General features: G+C 38.1%; 2 protein-coding genes across 7 annotated transcripts; one reads left to right on the plus strand and one right to left on the minus strand.

The window, feature by feature from the left end:
* Window positions 1–2,773: 2,773 nt before the first annotated feature.
* On the plus strand, window positions 2,774–12,229 carry SSB (small RNA binding exonuclease protection factor La). Its single transcript, XM_045480135.1, has 12 exons — window positions 2,774–2,910; window positions 4,608–4,682; window positions 6,709–6,812; window positions 6,901–7,075; window positions 7,975–8,082; window positions 8,173–8,273; window positions 9,511–9,582; window positions 9,904–9,946; window positions 10,330–10,470; window positions 11,083–11,269; window positions 11,386–11,517; window positions 11,832–12,229. The coding sequence occupies exons 2-12, from the start codon at window positions 4,617–4,619 to the stop codon at window positions 11,921–11,923; spliced, it is 1,221 nt and encodes a 406-aa protein (XP_045336091.1). The 5' UTR covers window positions 2,774–2,910; window positions 4,608–4,616; the 3' UTR covers window positions 11,924–12,229.
* On the minus strand, window positions 11,924–19,811 carry METTL5 (methyltransferase 5, N6-adenosine). Of its 6 annotated transcripts, none has more exons than XM_045480136.1 (8): window positions 19,695–19,811; window positions 19,314–19,471; window positions 17,313–17,427; window positions 16,766–16,947; window positions 15,244–15,326; window positions 14,380–14,431; window positions 12,430–12,479; window positions 11,924–12,028 (listed from the first exon to the last, which is right to left on the minus strand). In XM_045480136.1, the coding sequence occupies exons 2-8, from the start codon at window positions 19,420–19,422 to the stop codon at window positions 11,990–11,992; spliced, it is 630 nt and encodes a 209-aa protein (XP_045336092.1). In that variant the 5' UTR covers window positions 19,423–19,471; window positions 19,695–19,811; the 3' UTR covers window positions 11,924–11,989. The 6 variants fall into 6 exon arrangements, with proteins under 6 accessions (XP_045336092.1, XP_045336095.1, XP_045336093.1 ...); XM_045480139.1 differs by having other exon boundaries at window positions 19,634–19,777; XM_045480137.1 differs by having other exon boundaries at window positions 19,610–19,734.
* Window positions 19,812–23,323: the final 3,512 nt, after the last annotated feature.

Below are 23,323 nucleotides of genomic sequence, written 5' to 3' on the forward strand. Positions count from 1 at the left end.
CAATGCAGGGCTCAAACTCATGAACCCTGAGATCCTGACCTGAGCTGAGGTCGGACGCTCGACCGACTGAGCCACCCAGGCGCCCTGAAAGAACACCAGTTTTAATGATCTTGATTAAAATATTTTACTTCTGCAAATTTAACAAAAACACTATCTCATGAACATGTTACTAGGATTCCTCCCAGGCTTTGGAAAGAGCCTATGTAACTGAGGGGCTCTGAAGCTTAAACTTCATTAGCTTCACTGTAAATCCACCTCTGATCTTGAGAAATCAGTATAAATATCCTCTTCCTTCCCTTGGACAAAGTGTGTTCCTGTGTTTTGTGTGCTGGATCTTCTGTTTGCTCCTCCAGATCCAGTCTCCACGGGGGAGGCGATGCATTCTGGTTGGGTCCAGTTGAAGGAGAGTACTGGTAACAGATTGGAGCAAAGGAGCAACATACTCTGACCTTTATTCCCCTGGCTCCTTCCCTGCAGTGTTGGCATGAGTTGGATGCCTCTTGTGAGGGCCCTCTCCAAACAGTCCTCTTTGTCACCACTTCCTTGTTTTATTCAGTCAGCCCTTGGGATGGTAAAAGAACCTTCATTGTTACTAGTCCTAGGATACTGCCTTATCCCTCAGAGTTTATTTATGCCCTGCCTACAATTTTGTAGAAAGTGGTTTATTAAACTCTTGAAATTACCCAAGTTGAGTATATCACTTTTTCCTGCTGGGACTCTGATACAGTCTGTAACATCAGCCTTGTATAGGCAACAAATTTTTGTTGTTTAACACTATCTTAACCACTTTGAAGTGTACAGTTCAATGGCATTAAACACATTCATATTGCGAAACCATCACCACCATCTATCTCCATAATTCTTTCATCATGTAAAACTGAAACTCCGTACCCATTAAACAGTAACTCTCCATTCTCCTCTCCTCCATTCCCTGGCAACCACTATTAAGCTACCTGTCTTTATGACTTTGACTACTCTAAGTACCTCATTTAAGTGGAATCCTATAATATTTGTGTTTTTATGAATGGCTTATTTCACTTAGCACAATGTCCTCGGGTTCATCCATGCTATAGCATACGACAGAATACCCTTCCTTTTTAAGGCTAAATTCCATTGTATGTTTTGAATGCCACTGTAAGTGGCATTTTAGATTTCTTCTAAAAGTTTTTTTTTTTCTTTAACTCAGCATTATGTGTATGAATTTCATCTATGTCAATGTAGGTACCAAGAGATGGTCCTTTAGTATATTATCCTATAAAGTTAAGGTATGAAAGAGGTGGATATTAGCAAGAAAGTCTTCATGGTGCTTTTTCTGAAAAAATGAAGCTTGCAGCTGTGTAGCCAGGAAGCTTGGCCTCTGGAAGAGAGAGGGAAGGGGAGGGACGGGGTAGGGAGAGAAAGGGAAGAACAGAGACGGAAGCGGGAGGGGAGGGGAGAGAGAGACTAAAGGACTAGGGACCCAATAGGAACACTAAATAAATGTCCCGCAGTAAACGTGGTTTCTTGAAGTAGACTGTACCTGCAGTTCTACCCAGACACTATAGGGCATAAAGGAGCAGTTACATTTGTTTAGGTGCCACTGTTTCTAGGCAGAGTCTGGTCTTTTTATTCCCAGTGCTAAGCTCCATACCAGGACATTAGTAGGTATGTAATAAAACGGTTTGCTGAATGGATGAGTGAGAGTACTTTGACACATATTTGATGTGTTTTGTTAAATACCTAAATTCTCACTGACTTGATCAAAAAAGAAAATTAACTTTTTAATTAAGTCTGGCAGACAGTAGAGACTAGATAAGTACTGAGCTTGATGAGTGAATAAAAGAGAACCTGATTAATTTGAATTAAAATTACCTGAGTATACCTAATTTTTTTCTCATCGTCTTGATGCAATGTCTGGATTGAATCTGTAACTGCATTTTTTCCCCCAAAATAAATATATTTGATCTATTTTGGGACTGCCAAAAAGCCCTGAGATCACTTAGGGATCTCAAATTTTCAAGAAAACTGAGGGGAAAATAAAGATTACTTCACAAGAAAAAAAACTCCGTTAGTGACTATATTATCGTGCAAAAAGTATACTAATAGAAAAGAGTTCTAGCAGAGGTAATCGATTTCTGCATTAGATGGCATCTTGGTCTTCTAAAATTACGTTTTTTGTTTTAAATTAACGTCACCTGCTCCTCCTACTATATGCAAAGCAGTTCCCAGTAAGGAACATGTTGTATCACGTTTAATGCTCACAACTGTATGAAGTAGGTAATATTTATCATTGGCCCCACTTGATACGTGAGGGACAGAGAAGCTGAGTAAATCGCTCAACGAAAAAGTCTGTAAACAAGGAGAGCCATTACTTGAGCGCAGGCAATCGGACTCCAGATTCCCAGCTCCTAAACGCTCTACTCTGTTGCTTTCTCAACCCTAAGATTCCTGAATCCCTGATTTTTAAAAAATTTCACTTGCCATTTTTTTGAGAACTATCACAACGCGATAAAGTTTAGATATATATACGGATCAAGTAAAACAAATTTTTTGAGAAGTATAATCTGAAAAAAAGCCAAAACTTCATACGCATGAAGAGCCGAAGTAAGTACCGGAGATACAAACGCGGTCTAGAAATAATATATATTTACCCTAACACTCTCCACCACCCTGCAGGACACTTCAAACCAATCTCCTTGGCGAGGGGGCGGGACTTCGCGGGCCGTGGGAGCCCACGGCCGGCGCGCATACTCCTTACGCGGCGCTGGCTCCAGCCGCCCGAAGCTCCGCCCACTTGGGCCGCGAGGGCTGCCGGGAAGGCCCCCATCTTCCTTACGCGCGGTAGGCCAGCCGGCGGCGCTGGGAAGTGGAGACGTTGTTGTCGCTGTTAGTGTTTTTGTGGCGTGGCTCTGTGGGACCGGGACCTTAAAGGTGAGCAACTCAGGGTGGCAAAAGAGAAGTACAAAAGGATATGCTTTGCGTGGCTGCGGCGCATTCCCTTTCCTTCCTGCCTCACGCCGGGTGCGTCCACTCCTTTGGTCCGCATGTTCCGGGCGAGCGCCGCGTGGGCCGCAGCCCGAGGCGGCGCGCAGGGCTGGCCGCGGAGGGGCGCGGGCCGCGGCGAGGTGCAGAGCTGGCCCGAGAGGAATGCAGGAACCGGGGTTTCCCGCACGTGCTGGGGTCGGAGCGGGCCAGTGGTTGCTTTGGGACTGGACTCAGGCGGGTTCTTTGGACGGAGGCTGCCGGCATTCCCACTGCGTCTTCGACTTCCTACCTTCTCCGTGTTTCGGTGTCGCCGAAGGTGGACGTTTAGGGCAGTGTTTTCAGTTTCTGAGGTGGTTGGCTGTGGTGAATCGCCGGAGGCGCCCTTGGATCCCGTGGGACCAACTGGAGGTCGGGGAATGGGGGCCGCAGGTGTTCCTCTAGAGTCACCTCTCTAGGGTCTTTAGTGTCCCTCGTTCACTCACGTCAGGGATTCTGTGCGAAGTGAGAAAGTGTAGGTAATATTTCACTTCTAGTTGTACATTATCTTGTGAAACGGAAGTTTCAAAATTGGGTAGGCCAAAGAAGTCTTGTAACGACGGAACAGTTCTTATCTGTTTCATCCTTTGCTTTGTAAGGGACCCTAGATCATGGTAATAATTTAGGAATGTAGGTTGTGGTCGGCAAACAATGCATAAGATCGAGCAAATTTTGTAGTGGAATGGCACCATACAAGTACCTATTCTAGGAGCTTCCAGTGTGCATCCAGATTACTGCATAGCAGTTACAGTGTGAAAAGCGGTAACTTGAAGAAGTGTACCAAAGATAGTTCACTAGAGTCAACTAGTGGCATCTATCCTTATGAGTTCTTACAAATATATTTTTGTAAATGTGGATGACTGGGTGGTTTAATAGGGCACTGGAGGCAAGTCATTTGAAGTCAGAAAACTTGGTTTGTGCTCCCTAGCAAACCAGCCTCACAACCTCACTTTTTCCTTCAATGCCAATGTCAGGGAAGTGAAACAGGAAACTGGTTGTAAGGCTAACCAATATATTGGTGAATTCGGGGGCATACCCCCAGCTTAACATTATTTTAGTGCCCCCAGATTCTTAAATTATCACGTGTTCCTTAACATACAGATTTTAATCTAACCCTGATGGTAATATTTGGTTTTTTCAAGTATCATTATGATACTTAATCTTCGCTGATAAGTTTTTGGTAAGTCAGCTGTGAGTAATTTTAAAAGACGTGCAACCCACGCCAAACAAATAGAACTGAGATGGATCGAAATATACTGACAGATGGTGATCTGCTTAAAGCTGGACATGGTTGGTAAGGAGTTGAATGGAGTTTTTGCCCAGTGCTTTCTTGATCAGCTAAGTGAAGATAACTACTTGCTTTGTTATAGAGATGGAAACGTGATTTACTGAAAGGGTTGCAGATTATCTATCCTTTTCAATGTTCCATCATTTATTCCAACATTCTTTTGTTGAAATTTGAGAATTGAGTAGAGAAATTGAAACTGTGAAATTAAAAATTGTTGATTTTTTAGAAAATAATTGATAACTTTAAAACATTCTTCTAGTCTTGAGTGGTATGTAAAAAAAATAATAATCTCTTTATGCCAATTTGGGAAAATTTGCAGATAGCCACAATGGCTGAAAATGGTGATAATGAAAAAATGGCTGCTCTCGAGGCCAAAATCTGTCATCAGATTGAGGTAGGATTCTTGTGATATTAAATTGCAAAAATGCGCTCTTTCTTTGAAAGGAAATGTAGAGCCTCAAAACAAATACAGAAGGAACATTTAATTTCACTATGCTGACCTATTAAACATTTCGTGTAGAGTATTAAACATCTGGTTTGTCTTTGATACTTGGAATTAGATGAACTCACAATAGTGTAGAGTTTTGTATTAGTGAAATCAGTTTATGAAATCCAAGACCTGCAAACCTTTCAAAAGGTAACATTATAGACTAATGTTACTTTTTTGCTTTCCTTCCCCAGTTTATAAAGTGAGGATAATAGTACCCTCCTCCTCCTAAGGTTGTTGTGAAGATTACATTAGTTAATAAAATGTAAAACATTCAGAAGAGTTCCTGGCACATGATAAAGTAAAAATTCTTTGTAAAGCAACTTCTCTGTTAAATAACACTTTATCTATTTGAAGGTCCTAGTAGATTTGTCTGCCCAATTAAGCTAAGTTCTGGGCTGTTACAACTTTTAACAGAGTGTCTTATTTTTTTTTTAATGTTTATTTTTGAGAGGGAGAGAGCAAGAGTAGGGGAGGGGCAGAGAGAGAGGGAGTGTCTATTTTCAGTCAGCATTTTTTTGAACTTAGGTATTATATTTAAATTGAAGCTTTTCAGTGTCCATAATGGCTCTGTGGGAAATTATCTCTTAATGTTTTCTGTTCTTACCGAGGAACTTCAGATCATATTATTTGGTGGTTTTTGCAATTCTCAGAACTTTTTAAGTTGCACTTCTCTGCCATTTAAAATATCCTGTGCTACAAGTTTTTGTACTAATTTCATTATAATTTTTGTGAAGAAAAATTACAAACTTCAGTTTATCATTTAGAAAGTACAAAGATGTGTATAGACAGAGTTAATAATGTCCCTTCCACAATCTGCCACCTCTCAAATTCTGTTCTCTTGCAGTAATCAAAGTTAAAAACCTAATGAATACCCCTTCATACTTTGTGGTCAGTGCTCACACTAACATAATTCTTATTTCCTTCCCTTTCCCCATCACACATGGATGCATTTTGGGGGAGTAAAGTTTTGTGTCCTCAGTTATTTACCCAGTCCCCTGTTTGACGTAGGGTATTTCTATTTTTTTAGCTGTAAGAGTTCTGTGATGAATATCTTTATATATAAATCTTGGTAAATATGTTCACTGATAAGGAGATGTTCCAGCTCAAGCGTTATACACATATTTTTAAACCTTTGATACTTATTGCCAGTTTACATCTCCACCTGCATGACCATTTGTCTGTGTTCAGGACAGTACTAGGTATTCCTGTTTTTAGAATTTTGGCCAGTTTGTTAGGTGAAAAGTGTTATTTAATTGCTTTAAATTCCATTTCTTTGATTAATAATGAGGTTGAACTTTTATATGTTTATATTACATTCTTAGTAATTTTTTGATGTCCTTTACCCATTTTTCTATTAGGCTTTTCAGAGTTTTTTCTTCACCCTTGATTTATAAGAATTATTAACAAACTTCTTTGTCTTTTACATTTTAGTTACTTTTGGCATTCCAAGTAGTCATACCTGGGTCTTTCCATGTATAGTTTTCTTGTCTTTTTTGCTTTTATACTGAGAAGTAGTGTTTTTATGCTTAAATAAACACTTGCCTATTTTTTTTAACTTTTAAAAATTAGAGAGATTAATCAGTTTATTCCAGTTCTTTTTATTTAACAATCTGTTCTTCACACACTGATTTGAAACAAGAGGCTTCTCATATACTAAATCCTTAACTATGTTTTTAAAGACTTGATAGTCTATTCACATATCTGCTAATTACATTGTTTCAGTAATAAATTTTTGGTTTTATCTTTTTAATTTGTATTGTAAATGTTTCATTATAGTATATTTGGGAGAAAATGTTTATTGCTTCTTAAGTTATGACATGTATTTTTAAAGAATAGAACACGGTGATGTAATGGTAATTAAAAAAAAACAGCTTCAGAATTGGAGTCAATATTATACAGTGCTCTGAAATATAATGTAATTATCTTGCAGTATTATTTTGGTGACTTCAATTTGCCACGGGACAAATTTTTAAAGGAACAGATTAAACTGGATGAAGGCTGGGTACCTTTGGAGATAATGATAAAATTCAATAGGTAAAAACCTTTTTAAAATCATCTTTAGAGTTTTCTGTTAACAAGTGCTACTATGAAGTTTTATGATCCTTTTATATGTATTCTTCAGGTTAAACCGTCTAACAACAGACTTTAATGTGATAGTAGAAGCATTGAGCAAATCAAAGGCTGAACTCATGGAAATAAGTGAAGATAAAACTAAAATCAGAAGATCTCCAAGCAAACCCCTCCCTGAAGTGACTGATGAATATAAGAATGATGTAAAAAACAGATCTGTGTATATTGTAAGTAGGCCTTTAACAACGCACTTAATTATATCTTAAATATATCTTATTTAGAAAAAACATTTGGTAGAGTGGATAAGGATAAGGACTCAGGAATCATAGCTTTACCATTTACTGTGTGTTCCTGAGCAATGTTCCTAACCTGTCTAAGCCTTATCTTCATAAACGAGGAGAATATTTTTTACTTTATAGAACTATTATGAGAATTAAGTGAAGAAAACCCTTATATACCATTGTACAAAATCTTGGGCATGTTGTAAGCACCCAGTGCCTATCAACATCTTATTTATCAATAGCCAATCTTGATAGTAATTTTCTTTAGCATCTTAATTTTTTTAAGTAGATTTTTTTTTCCTGGAAAATGTCAGACCTACAAAGGTAGACTGACTGTATAATGTACCATTATCCAACTTCAGTTATTAACACACAATTAATCTTTTTTTTTTTTTTTTTTCAACGTTTATTTATTTTTGGGACAGAGAGAGACAGAGCATGAACGGGGGAGGGTCAGAGAGAGGGAGACACAGAATCAGAAACAGGCTCCAGGCTCTGAGCCATCAGCCCAGAGCCCGACGCAGGGCTCGAACTCACGGACCGCGAGATCGTGACCTGGCTGAAGTCGGATGCTTAACCGACTGCGCCACCCAGGCGCCCCAACACACAATTAATCTTGTTTTATCTCTGTCCCAAGTAGATTATTTTGAAGCAAATTCTAAATTAGTCACTTTTATTGCACTGGAGTACAGTGGCTCTTAACTAGAGCTGTTGTTAAACATTTAAGGGACAGAGGGAGATGGATATGTGTATCCTTGGCTTGGTTTCAAGACAGAATGAGTCAGAATTTCTGATAAATTGTTTACCTGAGAAGTCATTTGTCCATTTCTTTCTACTCTTCACAGAAAGGCTTCCCAACTGATGCAACCCTTGATGACATAAAAGAATGGTTAGAAGATAAAGGTCAAGTACTAAATATTCAGATGAGAAGAACATTGCACAAAGCATTTAAGGTACAGTTGTATGATATTAACAGACTTTATCTAGTTGAAAAATATATGGGACATACCTTTTTAAAAAGGGTTTTCTTCCCCTTTTCATAGGGATCAATATTTGTTGTGTTTGAGAGTATTGAATCTGCTAAGAAGTTTGTTGACACCCCTGGCCAGAAGTATAAAGACACAGACTTGCTAATACTTTTCAAGTAAGTCTTTATGCTGATATTTCTTTTGGCTGCTTAGTTATATGGAGTTGACACATTGGCATATAGAATTTGGAATAGCATCTCCAGTAAGGACAATATTTTTAGTATCTGTGGGCATTCCTTGATAAATACTTGACATTTGCTCAGTGGAAACTACTAGTCCTTTGAGACCTTAAGTGTTTTTTAGTACCTTTTCACTGTTAGCAGTTAATAAAGATTAAGTTTTAGTACTTATTTTGCATCTAAAACGTATAATCAAGTTAGATAGTAAAATTTGGGCTTTTGGTGTGGTTAGAGAATCAATCCCTGTACAATTTCCAGTCTGTTCTTAGTTCTCATAGTCTATACATGTCTATATTTGTTAGTACAAAGGACTATTTAATATGGATTTGAATCACGTTTTTGTTTTTGAGAGAGAGTGCCCACACAGGGGAGGACGAGGGACACAGGGAGAGGGAGAATCTGAAGTAGGCTCCTTACTCAGGATGAGCCTAATAACGGAGCTCAGTCTGAGATCATGATTTGAGCTGAAATCAGGAGTCAGAGGTTTAACCTTCTGAGCCACCCAGGTGCTCTGGACCACATTCTTTAGTGTGTGTGTATGTGTCAAAAATTGGGACAAACCAGAGCGTTTTGTGGTAAAGTTAGGCCATTGTCCCCTACTTTCTCATTACGCAGTCTTTTAAACGCCATGTGCTAAATCTGATGGACTTAGAGAAAACTGATGAATCGTGCAATCAGTGTTAACCCTCAAAAGTATTTTTTAATGTAATTTTCATAATAGATCTTATTCGTGGGTTTCAGAGATTGTAGAATTTTCTCCTTTTGTGAAAGTAACACTGTAGAAAATTCTATGAAACATTAAAGAATTTACATAACTTCTAGTTTACTTTTTTTTCCTACACATGAATGAGAAAACCAGTGTGAGATTATTATGGTGTTGGGTTTCTTTTTGTTCTGAGATTAGATGGTAGTGATGGTTGTGCAATTCTGAATATACAAAAAAAAAAAAAAAAAAAAAAAATTGTAGACTTTTAAAAGTTGTAAGTTTTATGGAATATGAATTGGTTTTTAGTAAAGCTATTAAAATAAGTAACTTCCTTGACATCTTTTGAATTTTTAGGTAATAATGTTGATAGAAAAATGTAACATTCCTTCCTGTGCTTAAATCACTCAAAATAATTTGCATCTTATCTTTGTTCTCATGAAGTCAGTCCCTATATTTTGTGTTCTTTAGGGAAGATTACTTTGCAAAAAAAAATGAAGAAAGAAAGCAAAATAAAGTAGAAGCTAAATTACGAGCTAAACAGTAAGTACGTTGAGCCAGTCATTTTAATTCCTTAAAGGTTTAACAGGGATAGAGTTAATGGTTCTGGGAAGTGGCGCTTGATGATGAGTTCTGAAATGAGTAGCAGTAGATTTTTCTTTTGCTAGTGAAACATTGAGATCTTAAGCTGCCTTGATAATCTGGGGGCCACATTGTGTTGCATTCCAGCCTTGAACAATCAGAAAACTTACGGACTGGCTTTGATTACTAAGCATTGTGTGATTTTGATTGAGGTTAACTTTATCAGGATTTAATTTTTTCGTGCAGTAAAAGGAAACGTTCTAACTAACATTTCTTTTGTAGAGAGCAAGAAGAAAAACAAAAGTTAGCAGAACATGCTGAAATGGTAAGTATGTATTATTGGTATCCAAAGAAATCATTAATTCAAATTTATGAGACTAAAAAGTGAGGACTTTTTGAGGCATGTCTATAGTTGTACGAAAGTCATAGCCCAGTAATATTGCTTAAAATCATGATTTATCCAGAGAAGTAACTTAATAACTAGATTTATTTATTAACATATATACCTAAGTAAATATTACTTGTTGAAGAAATTAAGTTAAAATCAAGCTGTTGTGGAACAAGGGATGACATAGGAAAACGTACTGTTAAACTACGTCAAAATAACATTTTAATTTATAGCCTTTTCCATGTATTAGGTATAGAGTGGTTTAAGCCGTTTGTGGTTGCTTTTAAGAAACTTCTTTGTTGCTTTGTATGTTTTTATAGAAATCTCTAGAAGAGAAGATTGGCTGCTTGCTGAAGTTTTCAGGGGAGTTAGATGATCAGACCTGTAGAGAGGATTTGCACATCCTTTTCTCAAGTCATGGTGAAATAAAATGGATAGACTTTGTCAGAGGAGCAAAAGAGGTTTGGAAACATTCATGTGCTTTTTAGCAATCAGTTTAAAAATCCATAGAAACTTTTATTTTTTATTTAGTTTTTAAATGTTTACTTCTTTGGAGGGTGGGGGACAGAGCATGAGTGGGGGAGGGTCAGAGAGAGGGAGACACAGAATCTGAAGCAGGCTCCAGGCTGTGAGCTGTCAGCACAGAGCCTGACGTGGGGCTCGAAACCACGAACCGTGAGATCCTGACCTGAGCTGAAGTCAGACGCTTAACTGACTTTGCCACCCAGGTGCCCCTAAACTTATCTTTTAGAAGACAACATTAGTAGAAATAAAATAATTTTTTAATTAATGTGTTTATGAAATAGTTTTTACTTACTCATTTACTTTCAATTTGTTACTGCCATCACTGGATGTGATGTCTGATATTTTCTGAATTATACTACGAATAACTGTTGATGTTAGTGACTATGAGTTTTGTGGTAACTTCCTTCCTGAAGTTTAGTAAAATTCATTGAAACTGGTAATGGCATAGAAGATTTGCAAGGTAGGAAAAATAACTTGAGCAAAGGAATTAACTACGGATCTAAAAAAAACCTTAAGGGTGTGGCTTTCATTGTCTGTCTTTGGTATAGGGGATAATTCTTTTTAAAGAAAAAGCTAAGGAAGCACTGGATAAAGCCAAAGATGCAAATAATGGTAACCTACAATTAAGGAACAAAGAAGTGACGTGGGAAGTACTAGAAGGAGATGTGGAAAAAGAAGCATTGAAAAAAATCATAGAAGATCAACAAGAATCTCTAAACAAATGGAAGTCAAAAGGTCATTAGTTCCGATTTGTCTTTGACCATTGGTTATTTTAACTCATTTGCTTGTTCAGAGACACTGACAAGAGATTTAAAATATTTCTTAATGGATTTCTCATTATGTTTCTATAGGTCGCAGATTTAAAGGAAAGGGAAAGGGAAATAAAGCTGCCCAGACTGGGTCGGCTAAAGGAAAAGTACAGTTTCAGGGCAAGAAAACAAAATTTGATAGTGATGATGAACACGATCAAAATGGTGCATCCGGTAAGTTTTTCTAAGTCCTTTGGTACTTTCATGAGAAATTATTTGTGGGAAAGGACAGCAATGTGGGTTTTTCAACTTCTGTATAGTGACATTCTTGGACAGTGATTTTACACAAGTTATCCTGTTTTACAAGTAGAAAACAAAGAGGTTTGGAAGATAAGTTTAGAGAGCAGAAGATCTGTACTAAAGGAAAAGCCTTCTCATTGGTGTTGGGAAGTTGTTTTTAAACAGAACTATTTTTGATAATTATGCTCAGTATTAAAATAGAGTAATGCCTATATAGTGAACATAACAAAAATTCTGTTATTGTGTAGGACCAGCAAAAAGAGCAAGAGAAGAAACAGACAAAGAAGAGGAACCTGCATTAAAACAACAGAAAACAGAAAATGGTGCTGGAGACCAGTAGTTTAGTAAAAAAAAATTTTTTATTCATCTTAATTAGGTTTTAAGCTGCTTTTGTCTTTAGACGCTTTTAAAAAGAAAACCGAATTAGGTCCACTTCAATATCCACCTGTAAGAAAGGAAAGTTTTTTGTTGTTTAACTTGTCTTTTTTGTTATACAAATGAGGATTTTTTTTTTTTAATGTATAGTTCTGTTTGTGTTATTTCAAATGATTTAAATATCAAAAGATCTTTCCAGTAAATTGCCTTTGTAATATGAGAATGTATTAGTACAAACTAATAAAATATGTACTATATAAAAAAGCAAAAACCTAGCTTTTTTTTATTTTTGTGTCTAAAGCATATGAGAAAGAATTTACTTAAACCAGAATATTGGCTGTTTTCCCATAGATAATTATTCTATCTCCTGCTGGCTTTCTGTATGTACTCGGGCAACTTGTTAACACTGGAAACACTCACTGAAAAGTTCTTAAGTACTGAATGTAGATAAGCCAGAATCAAGAGACTTACTGATTTCTTTTTATGAAATTTGTATGATGCTGGCAGGTCATATCGCAACTCTATAAAACAAAAGTCATCTAAGAATAAAAATTACATTTCTAAACATTTACCACCCCTGACATACATACATACATACATTCAAAAAATTAAGGAAGTACTTAAATTAACCCTGGTAAGGAGAACATTGGACTTGCTATTTCCCTGAGATTAGCTATGGCTAACTGAGGTTGGCATTTTTGTTATTTTGGTCATTTATACCATAATTTGAGGTTATGGGGAAGAGTGTGAAAGGGTAACAGTTGGGGTGCTTGGGTGGCTCAGTCGGTTAAGCGTCCAACTGTAGCTCAGGTCATGATCTATGGTTTGTGGGTCTGAGCCCCATCTTGGGCTATGCGCTGACAGCTCAGAGCCTGGAGCCTGCTTCAGATTCTGTCTTCCTCTTTCTCCACCCCTCCCCGTTAGCACTCTTTCTCAAAAATGAATAAACATTAAAAACCAAAACGGTTGAACAAAAGAGATAGTACCTTTCTATTTTTAATTTCCTAATAATCTGTAGCTGGCGATCATAATCATGCTTATTTTTTAATTTCTTCCCTGGATTTTAGTATTGGTAGTAAGTTATTTTCCTACTAAGCTCTCAAATGAAAATCCATTTTTCATAATCTAATAACGTAGGTTCTCCAAACTTAACACTTTTAGAGGGATGGCAATGAGACAGCCTATTCTTCACGTTTCCCAACATAAATTCTAACTCTATAGGCTACAGCTCTCAAATTTTAATGTGCAGTCAGTCATCTTCAAATCAAATCTTTTTGAAATGTGTATTTCAGTAAGTCTGGGTGGACCCTAGAATTATGCAAGACTCCTCTCCCAAGTGATGTCAATAGTGTGGTCTGAGGACAACATTTGGAGTAGCAAGGCAGTGGTTTGGTATATGTGGAATTGTTTTAAGGTGCTCCAGGTTGCATATTCTAATACCTTAAACTAGGTATAGAATGTCAGTATTGGGTAAATAGGAAGACTATAATTACATTACTAATTATTATTAATAATACCTGATCTAGTTACATGGTTAATCCCACAGTGCTAATCCTGGACAGTTTATTATCAAATAAAGATATTTCCCCTATTGTATTCTTATTTCAGGCCTTCCGAATTACTTGGATTTACAGTTAGCTCCTAGTTACAGGTTCTGCCCATTTTGATGTTTGTGAATATTACCCAATTTATTAATAAAAATGTATCAAACATTTACAGTGTGGATGATTACATCCTATCCCCCAGTAAAAGAAAAAAGCTTCATGTTCTTTGACTTCAGGGACAATTAGAAAATTGAAATAGAAAAGTAATCGGGGAGCCTCGGTGGCTCGTTTGGTTAAGCACCTGACATCAGCTCGTGATTTCACAGTTTACACGCCCAGTAGGGCTCTGTGCTGACAGCTCAGCCTGGATCCTACTTCGGATTCTGTGTCTCCCTCTCTCTCTCTTCCCCTCCTCTGCTTGTGCATGTGCGTGCTCTCTCTCAAAAGTAAACAAACATTAACATTTTAATTAAAAAAAAAAGTAATGAGGCATAATCTGGTGGTATTTTCCATGAATGGATTTCACACAGGTCTGACCCACTCCAAGCCCAAGCTCTTAAGTCACTACGATGCTATATATTGTTCTGAGCCCGGTGTGACCAAATAGTTGGGTGCTATTATAAATTTTCAGTAAAAGGCATAAATTGAGACAGTTTTAGCCAAACACTCTACCCTGCCTTTGCTTCATTTCCAACCCATTACCTATTACTTCATTTCCATTACCCATCACCTAAACTGAATTTTGCTAAAGTGAAAACATGTTCTATGATATCTTTTCTCAGCATCTATATACAAAATCTGGTTGGGCTGATATATATTGTCCTTAAATAATTAGGATTTAGATTTGTTTTGTGAAAAACTTAAAAAATTGTCTTACCTGCAATAATATCTATCTTGATTTTCCATTCTGTAGCTTTCTTTTGAATATGCTGAAGATAACATGTTAATGTGAGCTGATTTTTAAAATAAGTTTTTGAAACTTGCTTTACTGCTAATATTTCATATTGAGTTTTCAAGCTTTTATATTTCATTAGACCCTTAAAATTTTTTCAACTGGATGGGTAGTATTTTGAAAATAAGAAACCAAGCCATTTCAATACTGTAAGTGTAGCGGTGAGTACAGTAGTATAGGTGGTAAAGCTGAATTCAAGTACTTTGACCAAGAAAGCTAAATTCAAGTACTTTGACCAGGATAACACAGGGAAACCATAGTCTGGATATGAACCTAGGCAGTCTGGCTCTACAGTCTGTGTCCTTGATCACTATGTTATATTGATAGATAATATACCCAGTGTTCTAGAATACATCTTACATACTCCCATATGTTACATGCTGGCAAGAAGAAGAATGGAAGAGGTAGGTTCTGAATTCAAATCAGTTTAGCTCCAGCCTCAGTGTTCTTAAAAATCAGGTCTTACTGCCTCCCTCATGCACACAAAGGGACAATGGGAGTACCAGGACTTAGCTAACTAGGACATTATAATTGTAGTTATACCACACTTCTTAGTCTCTTTCCTGGTAACAGTTCCTGCCTGAGCAAATCTGTGGCAAAAGAAGTTATGTAAGGCTGGGAGAAAGCTAATCACAAATGCTAGCTACTTAAAGGGAAAATTCAGTTTCTAAGTGCCAGATGTTTATAAAGGTCAGGAGAAATAGATACCTTGGTAATTAGTATTCACAACAAATCCTTAAAAACAGTCATGAATTTTAAATTGACAATATCATGATGATTTGAACTTACATCTCTAGTGGAGGATTTGTGTAGAGAGTACACTGCTGTTCTTGCCATTTCCAAAGCAGTCTTCAGAAATGCCATATCTGTCCCTGTTAAGATAGAAAAAGCTCCTATTTACATTATATATCTGTTATCAAAATAAAAGATTAAATGACTACCAGGTATTAAAAACTTTTTTTTTTCCCAAATTCCAAAATAGACACTTCAAATTGTTCCTTCAAAAAGACAGGATACAAATAAGTAAAATATCTAAATATCTTTTAAAGTTGATAGAATAAAACCAGAATTATACTATCTTGGTTAAATAAGGCTAAAGTAAAACTTTTAATATTCCAAATTAACAGCTTTCAAGGAAGAAGAGAACAGGAACAATAGTAATCAGAATCAGATGGGGGCTGGAGGGAAAACTTTTCATATCTTCTTACCAACTTCCTACCCTCCTTGCCCAAAGCATACACAAAACAAATAGCCAGAGTCCGTCACTGTTACTAATGGATACATGTTGAAACCCTCATGTGTGAAGGCATCAAAAAGAGGTTTTTAGAAGCATAACAGCCTTGGGGTGCCTGGGTGGCTCAGTTGGTTAAGTGTCCGACTTTGGCTACGTCATGATCTCATGGTTCATGAGTTTGAGCCCCACATTGGGCTCTGTGCTGAGAGCTCAGAGCCTGGAGCCTGCTTCGGATTCTGTATCTCCTGCTCTCTGCTCCTCCCCCGCTTGCGCTCTGACTCTCTCTCAAAAATAAATCAACATTAAAAAATTAAAAAAAAAGTATAACAGCCTTTACAGGATTATTATAATCATTCATAAGGGTTAGGTAAGTCATTCTTGAAAGCACAGTATAAATAGTAAATGAATAAAAAGACTATTCACTTAGTACAAATAGATGAAAACAAAGATTCCCTAGCCATGCATTAAAAAATTCAAATTGTATGGGGCGCCTGGGTGGCTTGGTCAGTTGAGCATCTGACTTCGGCTCAGGTCATGATCTTGCAGTTTATGAGTTCGAGCCCCGCGTTGGACTCTGCTGACAACTCAGAGCCTGGAGCCTGCTTCAGATTGTGTGTCTCTCTCTCTCTCTGCCCTTCCCCCAACTCACACTCTCTCTCTTCTTCAAAAATAAATACACATTGGGGCGCCTGGGTGGCGCAGTCGGTTAAGCGTCCGACTTCAGCCAGGTCACGATCTCGCGGTCCGTGAGTTCGAGCCCCGCATCGGACTCTGGGCTGATGGCTCAGAGCCTGGAGCCTGTTTCCGATTCTGTGTCTCCCTCTCTCTCTGCCCCTCCCCCGTTCATGCTCTGTCTCTCTCTGTCCCCAAAATAAATAAACGTTGAAAAAAAAAGATCTTTTTTCAAAAATAAATACACATTTAAAAAAAGTTTTTTAATTGAAATTGTACTAATTATATAGGTAAGAGATGGTTTATTTAATGAATAGTGATAAAATCACTTAGCCCAATAAGAAAATGACTTTTAAAACTTGCTTTTCTACAAATACAGCAGTACACATGATTCTTGTTACTAACCTTTATTATTTTTGGTCCCAAAGGGAGGATTCATAATTACTGTATCAAATGACTTGGACATTCTTTTAGATAATGAGCACACATCACACTGAACCATGTCAACATTTGTTAACTCAAACTCCTCCACATTCCTATTAAATATTTCCAATGCATCTTCATCTATGTCAAATCCAACACACAGCCTATAATACAAAACACAAAGAGTGACTACTTATAGCTCCCAAGTCAAAACAATGACAAAACCATATACTTTTTTAACCCAACTGGCAAAGTAAGAGTGAGTATTGCCTTTCAACAGCATGATTTCCCAACCTGGCAAGGGTTGGAAACTGAGGTGTGTATAAGGGAGGCATCTGATAGCTGCTGTTAACCATTTTGTGTTTTAATTTTTTTGTTGTTGTTCTGCTCATTCATAATGTACTCAGTATCAGATTCTTGCTCCCCTCATCTCATACTGTAGAGTCTCATAAAAATAATTCAGTTAATTCTACTTATGTTTCTTATTAAGGCCATCCTATACCCAAACATTACATACAGGATCACCTACCCAGCTCCTAACATTGCAGTTCCGATGCTAAGAACTCCACAACCACATCCTAGATCTGCAACCACTTTATTTTCAATGTCATCATATGTATTATGGATTGTATAGAGCATACATGCTAAAAGATAAAAAACATATTAGGAAATAAGAGCAAGTTGATGACCAAAATCCAATTCATGTAAATGACTAACATAATTTCTTGTTTTGCATTATTCCTTCCCCAAATGGTGTTCCAGATTATTTTTAAAAACAAAGAACAATAATGCACACCAGTGGCTCCAAAAACTACTCTGCTGACAATGCCAGGAATGACAAAACTCAAAATAAAATAGAAAAATAAGGTTAAAATGTTTTTTCCTCAGCCTGTTCAAAATATTGCCATACACACATATACATTAGTTCTTTATTTGATGTTGAAATGTAAATAGGTTTAAAAAATGTCTTTGTCAAAATATCAACTTGGCAACCCTGCGTCAGTCTCCAAAACTGTTTTGAAATTTCTCTGATCTGTGAAATCTGTAAGTCTGGGAGCCACTAATATTGAACAACATTAACATTAAAATGGCACAGAACTTTTTGGCAACAAGTTTGTTACTAGAACACAGGTACCCTAAGTTCAAGATAGAATGGGAAAGGAGAAGTCCTATATCCACAATATAGCTTTTAGACACATATACTCATGATCTACAGATATATATGCATATCTACTAATGAGAACTAATAAGAGAACTGAGGAGCACAGCGGAAGCTGCTGAGATCAGAAAGCAATCTTTCAAATACACAAAGATGTGGGATATATACTAAAAGTTAAGCGTGAGTAACACCACTGATATCTCCCTGTGGATATCTGAACCCAGCAAGAATTACTGGCCATCACTGATGCCCTAGGATCCAGGGGTTTTATGAAAAACACAATTAGAGGGATATTGCAGTCTGACTGCTGTCCCAATTACTGCTGCAGGTGTTAGTGACTTTGAGCTGGTATCTCAAAGAATTAGTACATCCACGTGCATGGTACACCATGGGTATGAAACATGGATTAAAAAAAAAAAATTAGACTTCACTAAGAAACCCTACAGCCAGAATACATTAAAGAAGTCATCTAGGAGCACCTGGGTGGCTCAGTTGGTTTAGTGTCCAACTTCAACTCAGGTCATGAGCTCACAGTTTGTGAATTTGAGCCCCACGTCAGGCTCTGTGCTGACAACTCAGAGCCTGGAGTCTGCTTCAGATTCTCTGTCTCCCTCTCTCTCTGCTCCTCTCCCACTCATACTCTGTCTCTCTCTCTCTCTCTCTCAAAAAAAAAAAAAAAAAAAAATGTCATCTAAATTGAGAAAATAGGTCTTAACCCAGACACAGTTTTGTGCCAGTTTGCTTGGAGTTCTGACAATACTTTGGAGTTAAGTGCAGGTATGCATGTATTTTCCTTGATTTTCATTGACTGCTTAGAAACAGAACTATGTTGGAGCTGGCAGGGATTCCCAAATTAATTTTCCGAAGACTCCTCAGTGACTCTGGTAATAGATTTACTAAATATGAATATTTTTTCCTGTTTTCTCCTGTACTCCCAATGTCAATCTCTTACATTAACACTGATGATTCTAGGTCATTAAAAATTGAAACGCATCCTCATCCTTATAGCACCTATTCTGGATTTGTTAAACTCAGTCCTTTGGCTACCAACCCTAGTATTCATTCATTGTGTAAACACGACCGAGAAATTCTTTACCCTCAAGGAGTTTATGGTATAAAGACAGAAACAAACATTAAAATTATGTCTGACAGTGTTAAGGGGTGTGCAGAAAACTAAACAATAAAACAATAAAGGCGGGGGGGGGCTGTCTTTAGTTGCAGTGTCAAAATAGTCCTCTCTAACGTGCTATGCAATCTCAGAGCAGAATTCCTCTAGACGTTCTTTGTATTCAAATAACTTCTATTTTCATTATGGAGTAAGTAGACGGGACTAACCCTGGGAAGCAAAGACCTGGTCACCAGCCGCCCTACCTGCAATGTGCGGCCTGGTAGGATACTGTTCTAGAAGTAGCTTGGGCTTTTCGAATCCATCCACTTGTTGGAGGCGACTTTCTAGTTCCTTAAGCCTTAATTTCTTCATTTTTTTTTTTTTTTTAAGCGTGGGGTCGCAGGATTTACCGGCACTGGATCTGCAGAGAAACCCATTTAACCTGCATCTCCCCCCTATCTACCCCCGGCCCCACGCCCACCCCCACGCCCACCCCCACGCCTTTTTTCATTGCCGCTGGCCGGGGCCGGACTGGGGAAGCAGGGAGCAAAGCGCACACCCAGCCCAGGCTGTTCAAGCTTTCCTTTCAGCGCCAACGGCAGGCGGAGCCTGGGGCCAGCCTCCGATCCGCCCGCAGGTTATACCGAGCCGATCTCGGGCCCCTCGGAGACCCGCAGCGGCTGCAGCCCGGAGTCAACACAACGCTCCTCGCGCCGCGTCAGGGCGCTCCGGGAGACTGCTCGCGCCTGGACCGGGGCCGGAAGCGCTGCCACGCACGCGCGGCCGTGTCCGCTGCCCCGCGGCTCCGCTCCGAGCTGCAACCGCGGCCCCGCGGACGGGTTCCGCTGGCGACCCGGGAGCATCACCCACCGGTGGACGCCGGTAGAGCCGTCCCTTCTCGAAGCTACGAAACCGGACTCCGCCGCCTCTCACAGGGCCAAAACCCTCTACCTTTCCTTGAGTACCTGCAGGCCCCCAAAGGATGAGGGAAGAAAGGTGAAAGCAAGGGGGAAAGTCACGGTGGCTTGGTGTTAACACCTGGTTTAGCTCTGTCTTCCAGTCTCAGGAGGCCCGTCTCAAAAAGTAACAATTTCCACTTACCTTTGCCTCCTTGGCCAGTCTCATGCCCTACTTTGTTTTACATTCGTTTCCCTCTTTTTAGGTTACCTGTGTCACTTAAGTTGAACACTCACAGGGTGGTGATGTAAAAAAATGTAAGGAAGACAGTTTAAATGAAGGAATGGGTAGTGTGTCAAATGAAGGGGAGGGGTCAGCTTTCATAGACTAGAAGCAGAAAGCAAGTTGTGGTGGATTGTGAAATGAATGGAAGTTTAGGAATTAGAGCCAATGTGAACAGTTCTTAAGAACCGTCGCTATGAAAAGTGAGAATAGTTGGTGCTAAGTAAGGTTGGGGGAAGGTTGTTTTGTTTTGTTTTTAACGGTGGCAGGAGACATGAGCACACCTAAATTCAAACAGGATAGCGCTTATAGAAAAGCAGACGTTTAAAAAATACAAGAAGAAAGGACGCCTGGGTGGCTCAGTTGGTTCAGCATAGGACTTCAGCTCAGGTCTTGATCCTTCCGGTTTGTGAGTTGAAGCCCCAAATAGGGCTGTCTGCTGTCAGTGCAGATCCCGCTTTGGATCCTCTGTACCCTCCTCTTTTTGCCCCCCCCCCCCCAATAAATAAACCATTAAAATACAAGAAGGATATTGGAAGGAGTTAGGATCCTGAAAAGATAGGATCCTGTGCATAAGTGAAAGAATTGCCCTTAATCTGGAGAATGGCCATGCTTCGTTATTAAAGGAAGGGAAACAAAAGGAGTGGATGGATGAGGATGTGTGAAAATGAACTAGAGAGAGTGGTGTCTGAAGCTATTTCCTGTGAAGAATAAAACTCAAAGTTACCTGTTATGAAGATTAAGGGAATTAAGATATGTAAAGTTCCTACTGTGTAAAGTTACCACATAAAATTGTCACATAACAAATGCCCAATAAATGTTAGTTTTTGTTGGTGGTGGTGGTGGTATCTATTGAGGAGGAGGTGGCTAGAGTAAGGAGGTGGAGCCAAACGAATGATTGAAACTAGCCCGGTATGTGGAAGGACAATGAATTCATCTGAAGTTGAAGGCAATTTTTTTCTTTCTTTTTTTTAAAGATAAAGATTTTACTTTGAGATAATTGTAGATCCATATATAACCATAAAAAATAGTACTTAGAGGTGCCTGGGTGGCTCATTTGGTTAAGCATCAGACTTCAGCTCAGGTCATGATCTCATGGTTTGTGAGTTCAAGCCCCACATTGGGCTCTCTGCTGTCAGTGCAGAGCCCACTTCATATACTCTGTCTCCCTCTCTCTCTGCCCTCTTCCTGCTCATTCTCTCTCTCTCTTTCTCAAAAATAAACACTGAAAAAATAATACTTAGAGATCCTGTGTATCTTTGCCCCCAGTTTCCCCCAATAATTATATTTCATAAAACTATAGTATGGTATTACAACTAAGATACTGACAGTGATACAGTCAAGACAGCATTTCCTTTACCACAAAGATCCATGATGTTACACTGTGGTAGCCACACCTACTTCCTTCCAGCCCTCCATAACCCCTGACAACTATTAATCTGTTCTCCATTTCTAGAATTTTGTCATTTCAAGAACTTCATATAAATGGAGGCATACAGTATGTAAACTCTGGGGAATTTTTTTCACTCACCATAATTCTCTGGAGAACCTTCTAAAGTTATGTGTATCAACAATTTGTTTCCTTTTATTGCTGTGGTATGCATGTACCAGGGTTTGTTTAAACATTCACCCTCTGAAGAATATCTGGGTTGCTTCAAGTTTTGTCTATTACAAATAAAGGTGCTATGAAAATTCGTGTACAGTATGTGTGTGAACATAAGTCTTAATTTCTGTGGGATAAATGCTCAGAAGCACAATTACTGGGTCATATGGTAAATCCATGTTTAGCTTTTAAAGAAACTCCAAACTTGTCAAGAGTGGCTATATCATTTTACATTCCCATCCATCATATATGAGTGACCCAGTTTCTCTGCAGACTAGCCAGCATTTAGGGTTGCCACAATTTTTCTTTTTAGCTATTCAGTTGGTGTATATTGATATCTCATTGAGGTTTTAATTTGCACGTCCTTAATGGCTAATGATGTTGTACACTTTTTCATGTGCATATTTACCACCTGTATATCCTTTTTGGTGAAATGTCTGTTCATTTCTTTTGCCTATTTTCTTTTAATTTTTATTTTTAGAGAGAGAGCACAAGCTAGGGAGAGGGGCAGGAGAGAAAGAGAATCTCAAGCAGGCGCTATGCTCAGCATGGTGCCTGACGCAAGGCTCAATCTCACAACCCTGGGATTGTGACCTGAGCTGAAATCAAGATTTGGAAGCTCAACTGACTGAGCCACCCAGGCACCTCTCTTTTGCCTATTTCTAATTGAATGTGTTTTCTTTACAGTTCAGTTTTGAGATTTGTTAATATATTATAGATTCTTGTCCTTTGTCAGATATGTGGTTTCCAAATATTTTCTCTCAGTTTGTAGCTTTTTTTAATCCTTTATTGCAGAATAAAAATTTTCAATTTTAATAAAGTCCAGTTTATCAACTTTTATTTTCATGAATCAGTCTTTGATGTCAAGTCTAGGAACTCTTTGGCCCTAAAACTCAAAAAGATTTGCTCCTATGTTTTTCTGTAAAGGTTTTATAGTTTTCTGTTTAATATTTAAGTCTGTGAATTCATATCAAATTGTTATATAAAATTTGAGATTTCAGTGGAGTTTTTTTTTTCTATGAATGTCCAATTTGCTATAGCACCATTTGTTGAAAAGGCTACACTCTCTCCATTATTGCTTTGTACCTTTGTCAAAAATCAGTTGAGTATATTTGTGTGAGTCAATTTCTGGATTTTCTACTCTGTTCTATCAACCTGTGTGTCTATACATCTTCCAATACCACATAGTATTAAACTGAAGCTATATAATAAATCCTGAAATTAGGTAGTTTGAGTCCTTCCACTTTATTCTTGTTTTTAAAAATTGTTTTGGGACACCTGGATGGCTCAGTCAGTAGAGCATGTGACTCTTGTTCTTGGGGTCTTGACTTTGAGCCCCATGTTGAGTGTAGGGGAAAAAAAAGAAATAATTTTAACTCTTCTAACTCCTTTATCTTTCCATATAGATTGTAGAGTAAATTTACCAATATTACAGAAAATGTTGTTGGGATTTTTATAGGAATTGGGTGAAACCTATATATCAGTTTGTGA

This window comes from Leopardus geoffroyi, chromosome C1 (genome assembly GCF_018350155.1).
Source record: "Leopardus geoffroyi isolate Oge1 chromosome C1, O.geoffroyi_Oge1_pat1.0, whole genome shotgun sequence".
In the NCBI taxonomy this organism is placed as follows: domain Eukaryota; kingdom Metazoa; phylum Chordata; class Mammalia; order Carnivora; family Felidae; genus Leopardus; species Leopardus geoffroyi.

Excerpts from the sequence above, each read along its gene's own strand:
- SSB (XM_045480135.1), top strand. The coding sequence starts at position 4,617 with ATGGCTGAAAATGGTGATAATGAAAAAATGGCTGCTCTCGAGGCCAAA. Across the intron at positions 7,076-7,974 it reads AAAACAGATCTGTGTATATT|AAAGGCTTCCCAACTGATGC; the intron begins GTAAGTAGGCCT and ends TACTCTTCACAG. Across the intron at positions 9,947-10,329 it reads TAGCAGAACATGCTGAAATG|AAATCTCTAGAAGAGAAGAT; the intron begins GTAAGTATGTAT and ends ATGTTTTTATAG.
- METTL5 (XM_045480136.1), bottom strand. The coding sequence starts at position 19,422 with ATGAAGAAATTAAGGCTTAAGGAACTAGAAAGTCGCCTCCAACAAGTG. Across the intron at positions 15,327-16,765 it reads TGGGACCAAAAATAATAAAG|GGACAGATATGGCATTTCTG; the intron begins GTTAGTAACAAG and ends CTATCTTAACAG. Across the intron at positions 12,029-12,429 it reads AATTTCATAAAAAGAAATCA|GTGGATATTGAAGTGGACCT; the intron begins GTAAGTCTCTTG and ends CCTTTCTTACAG.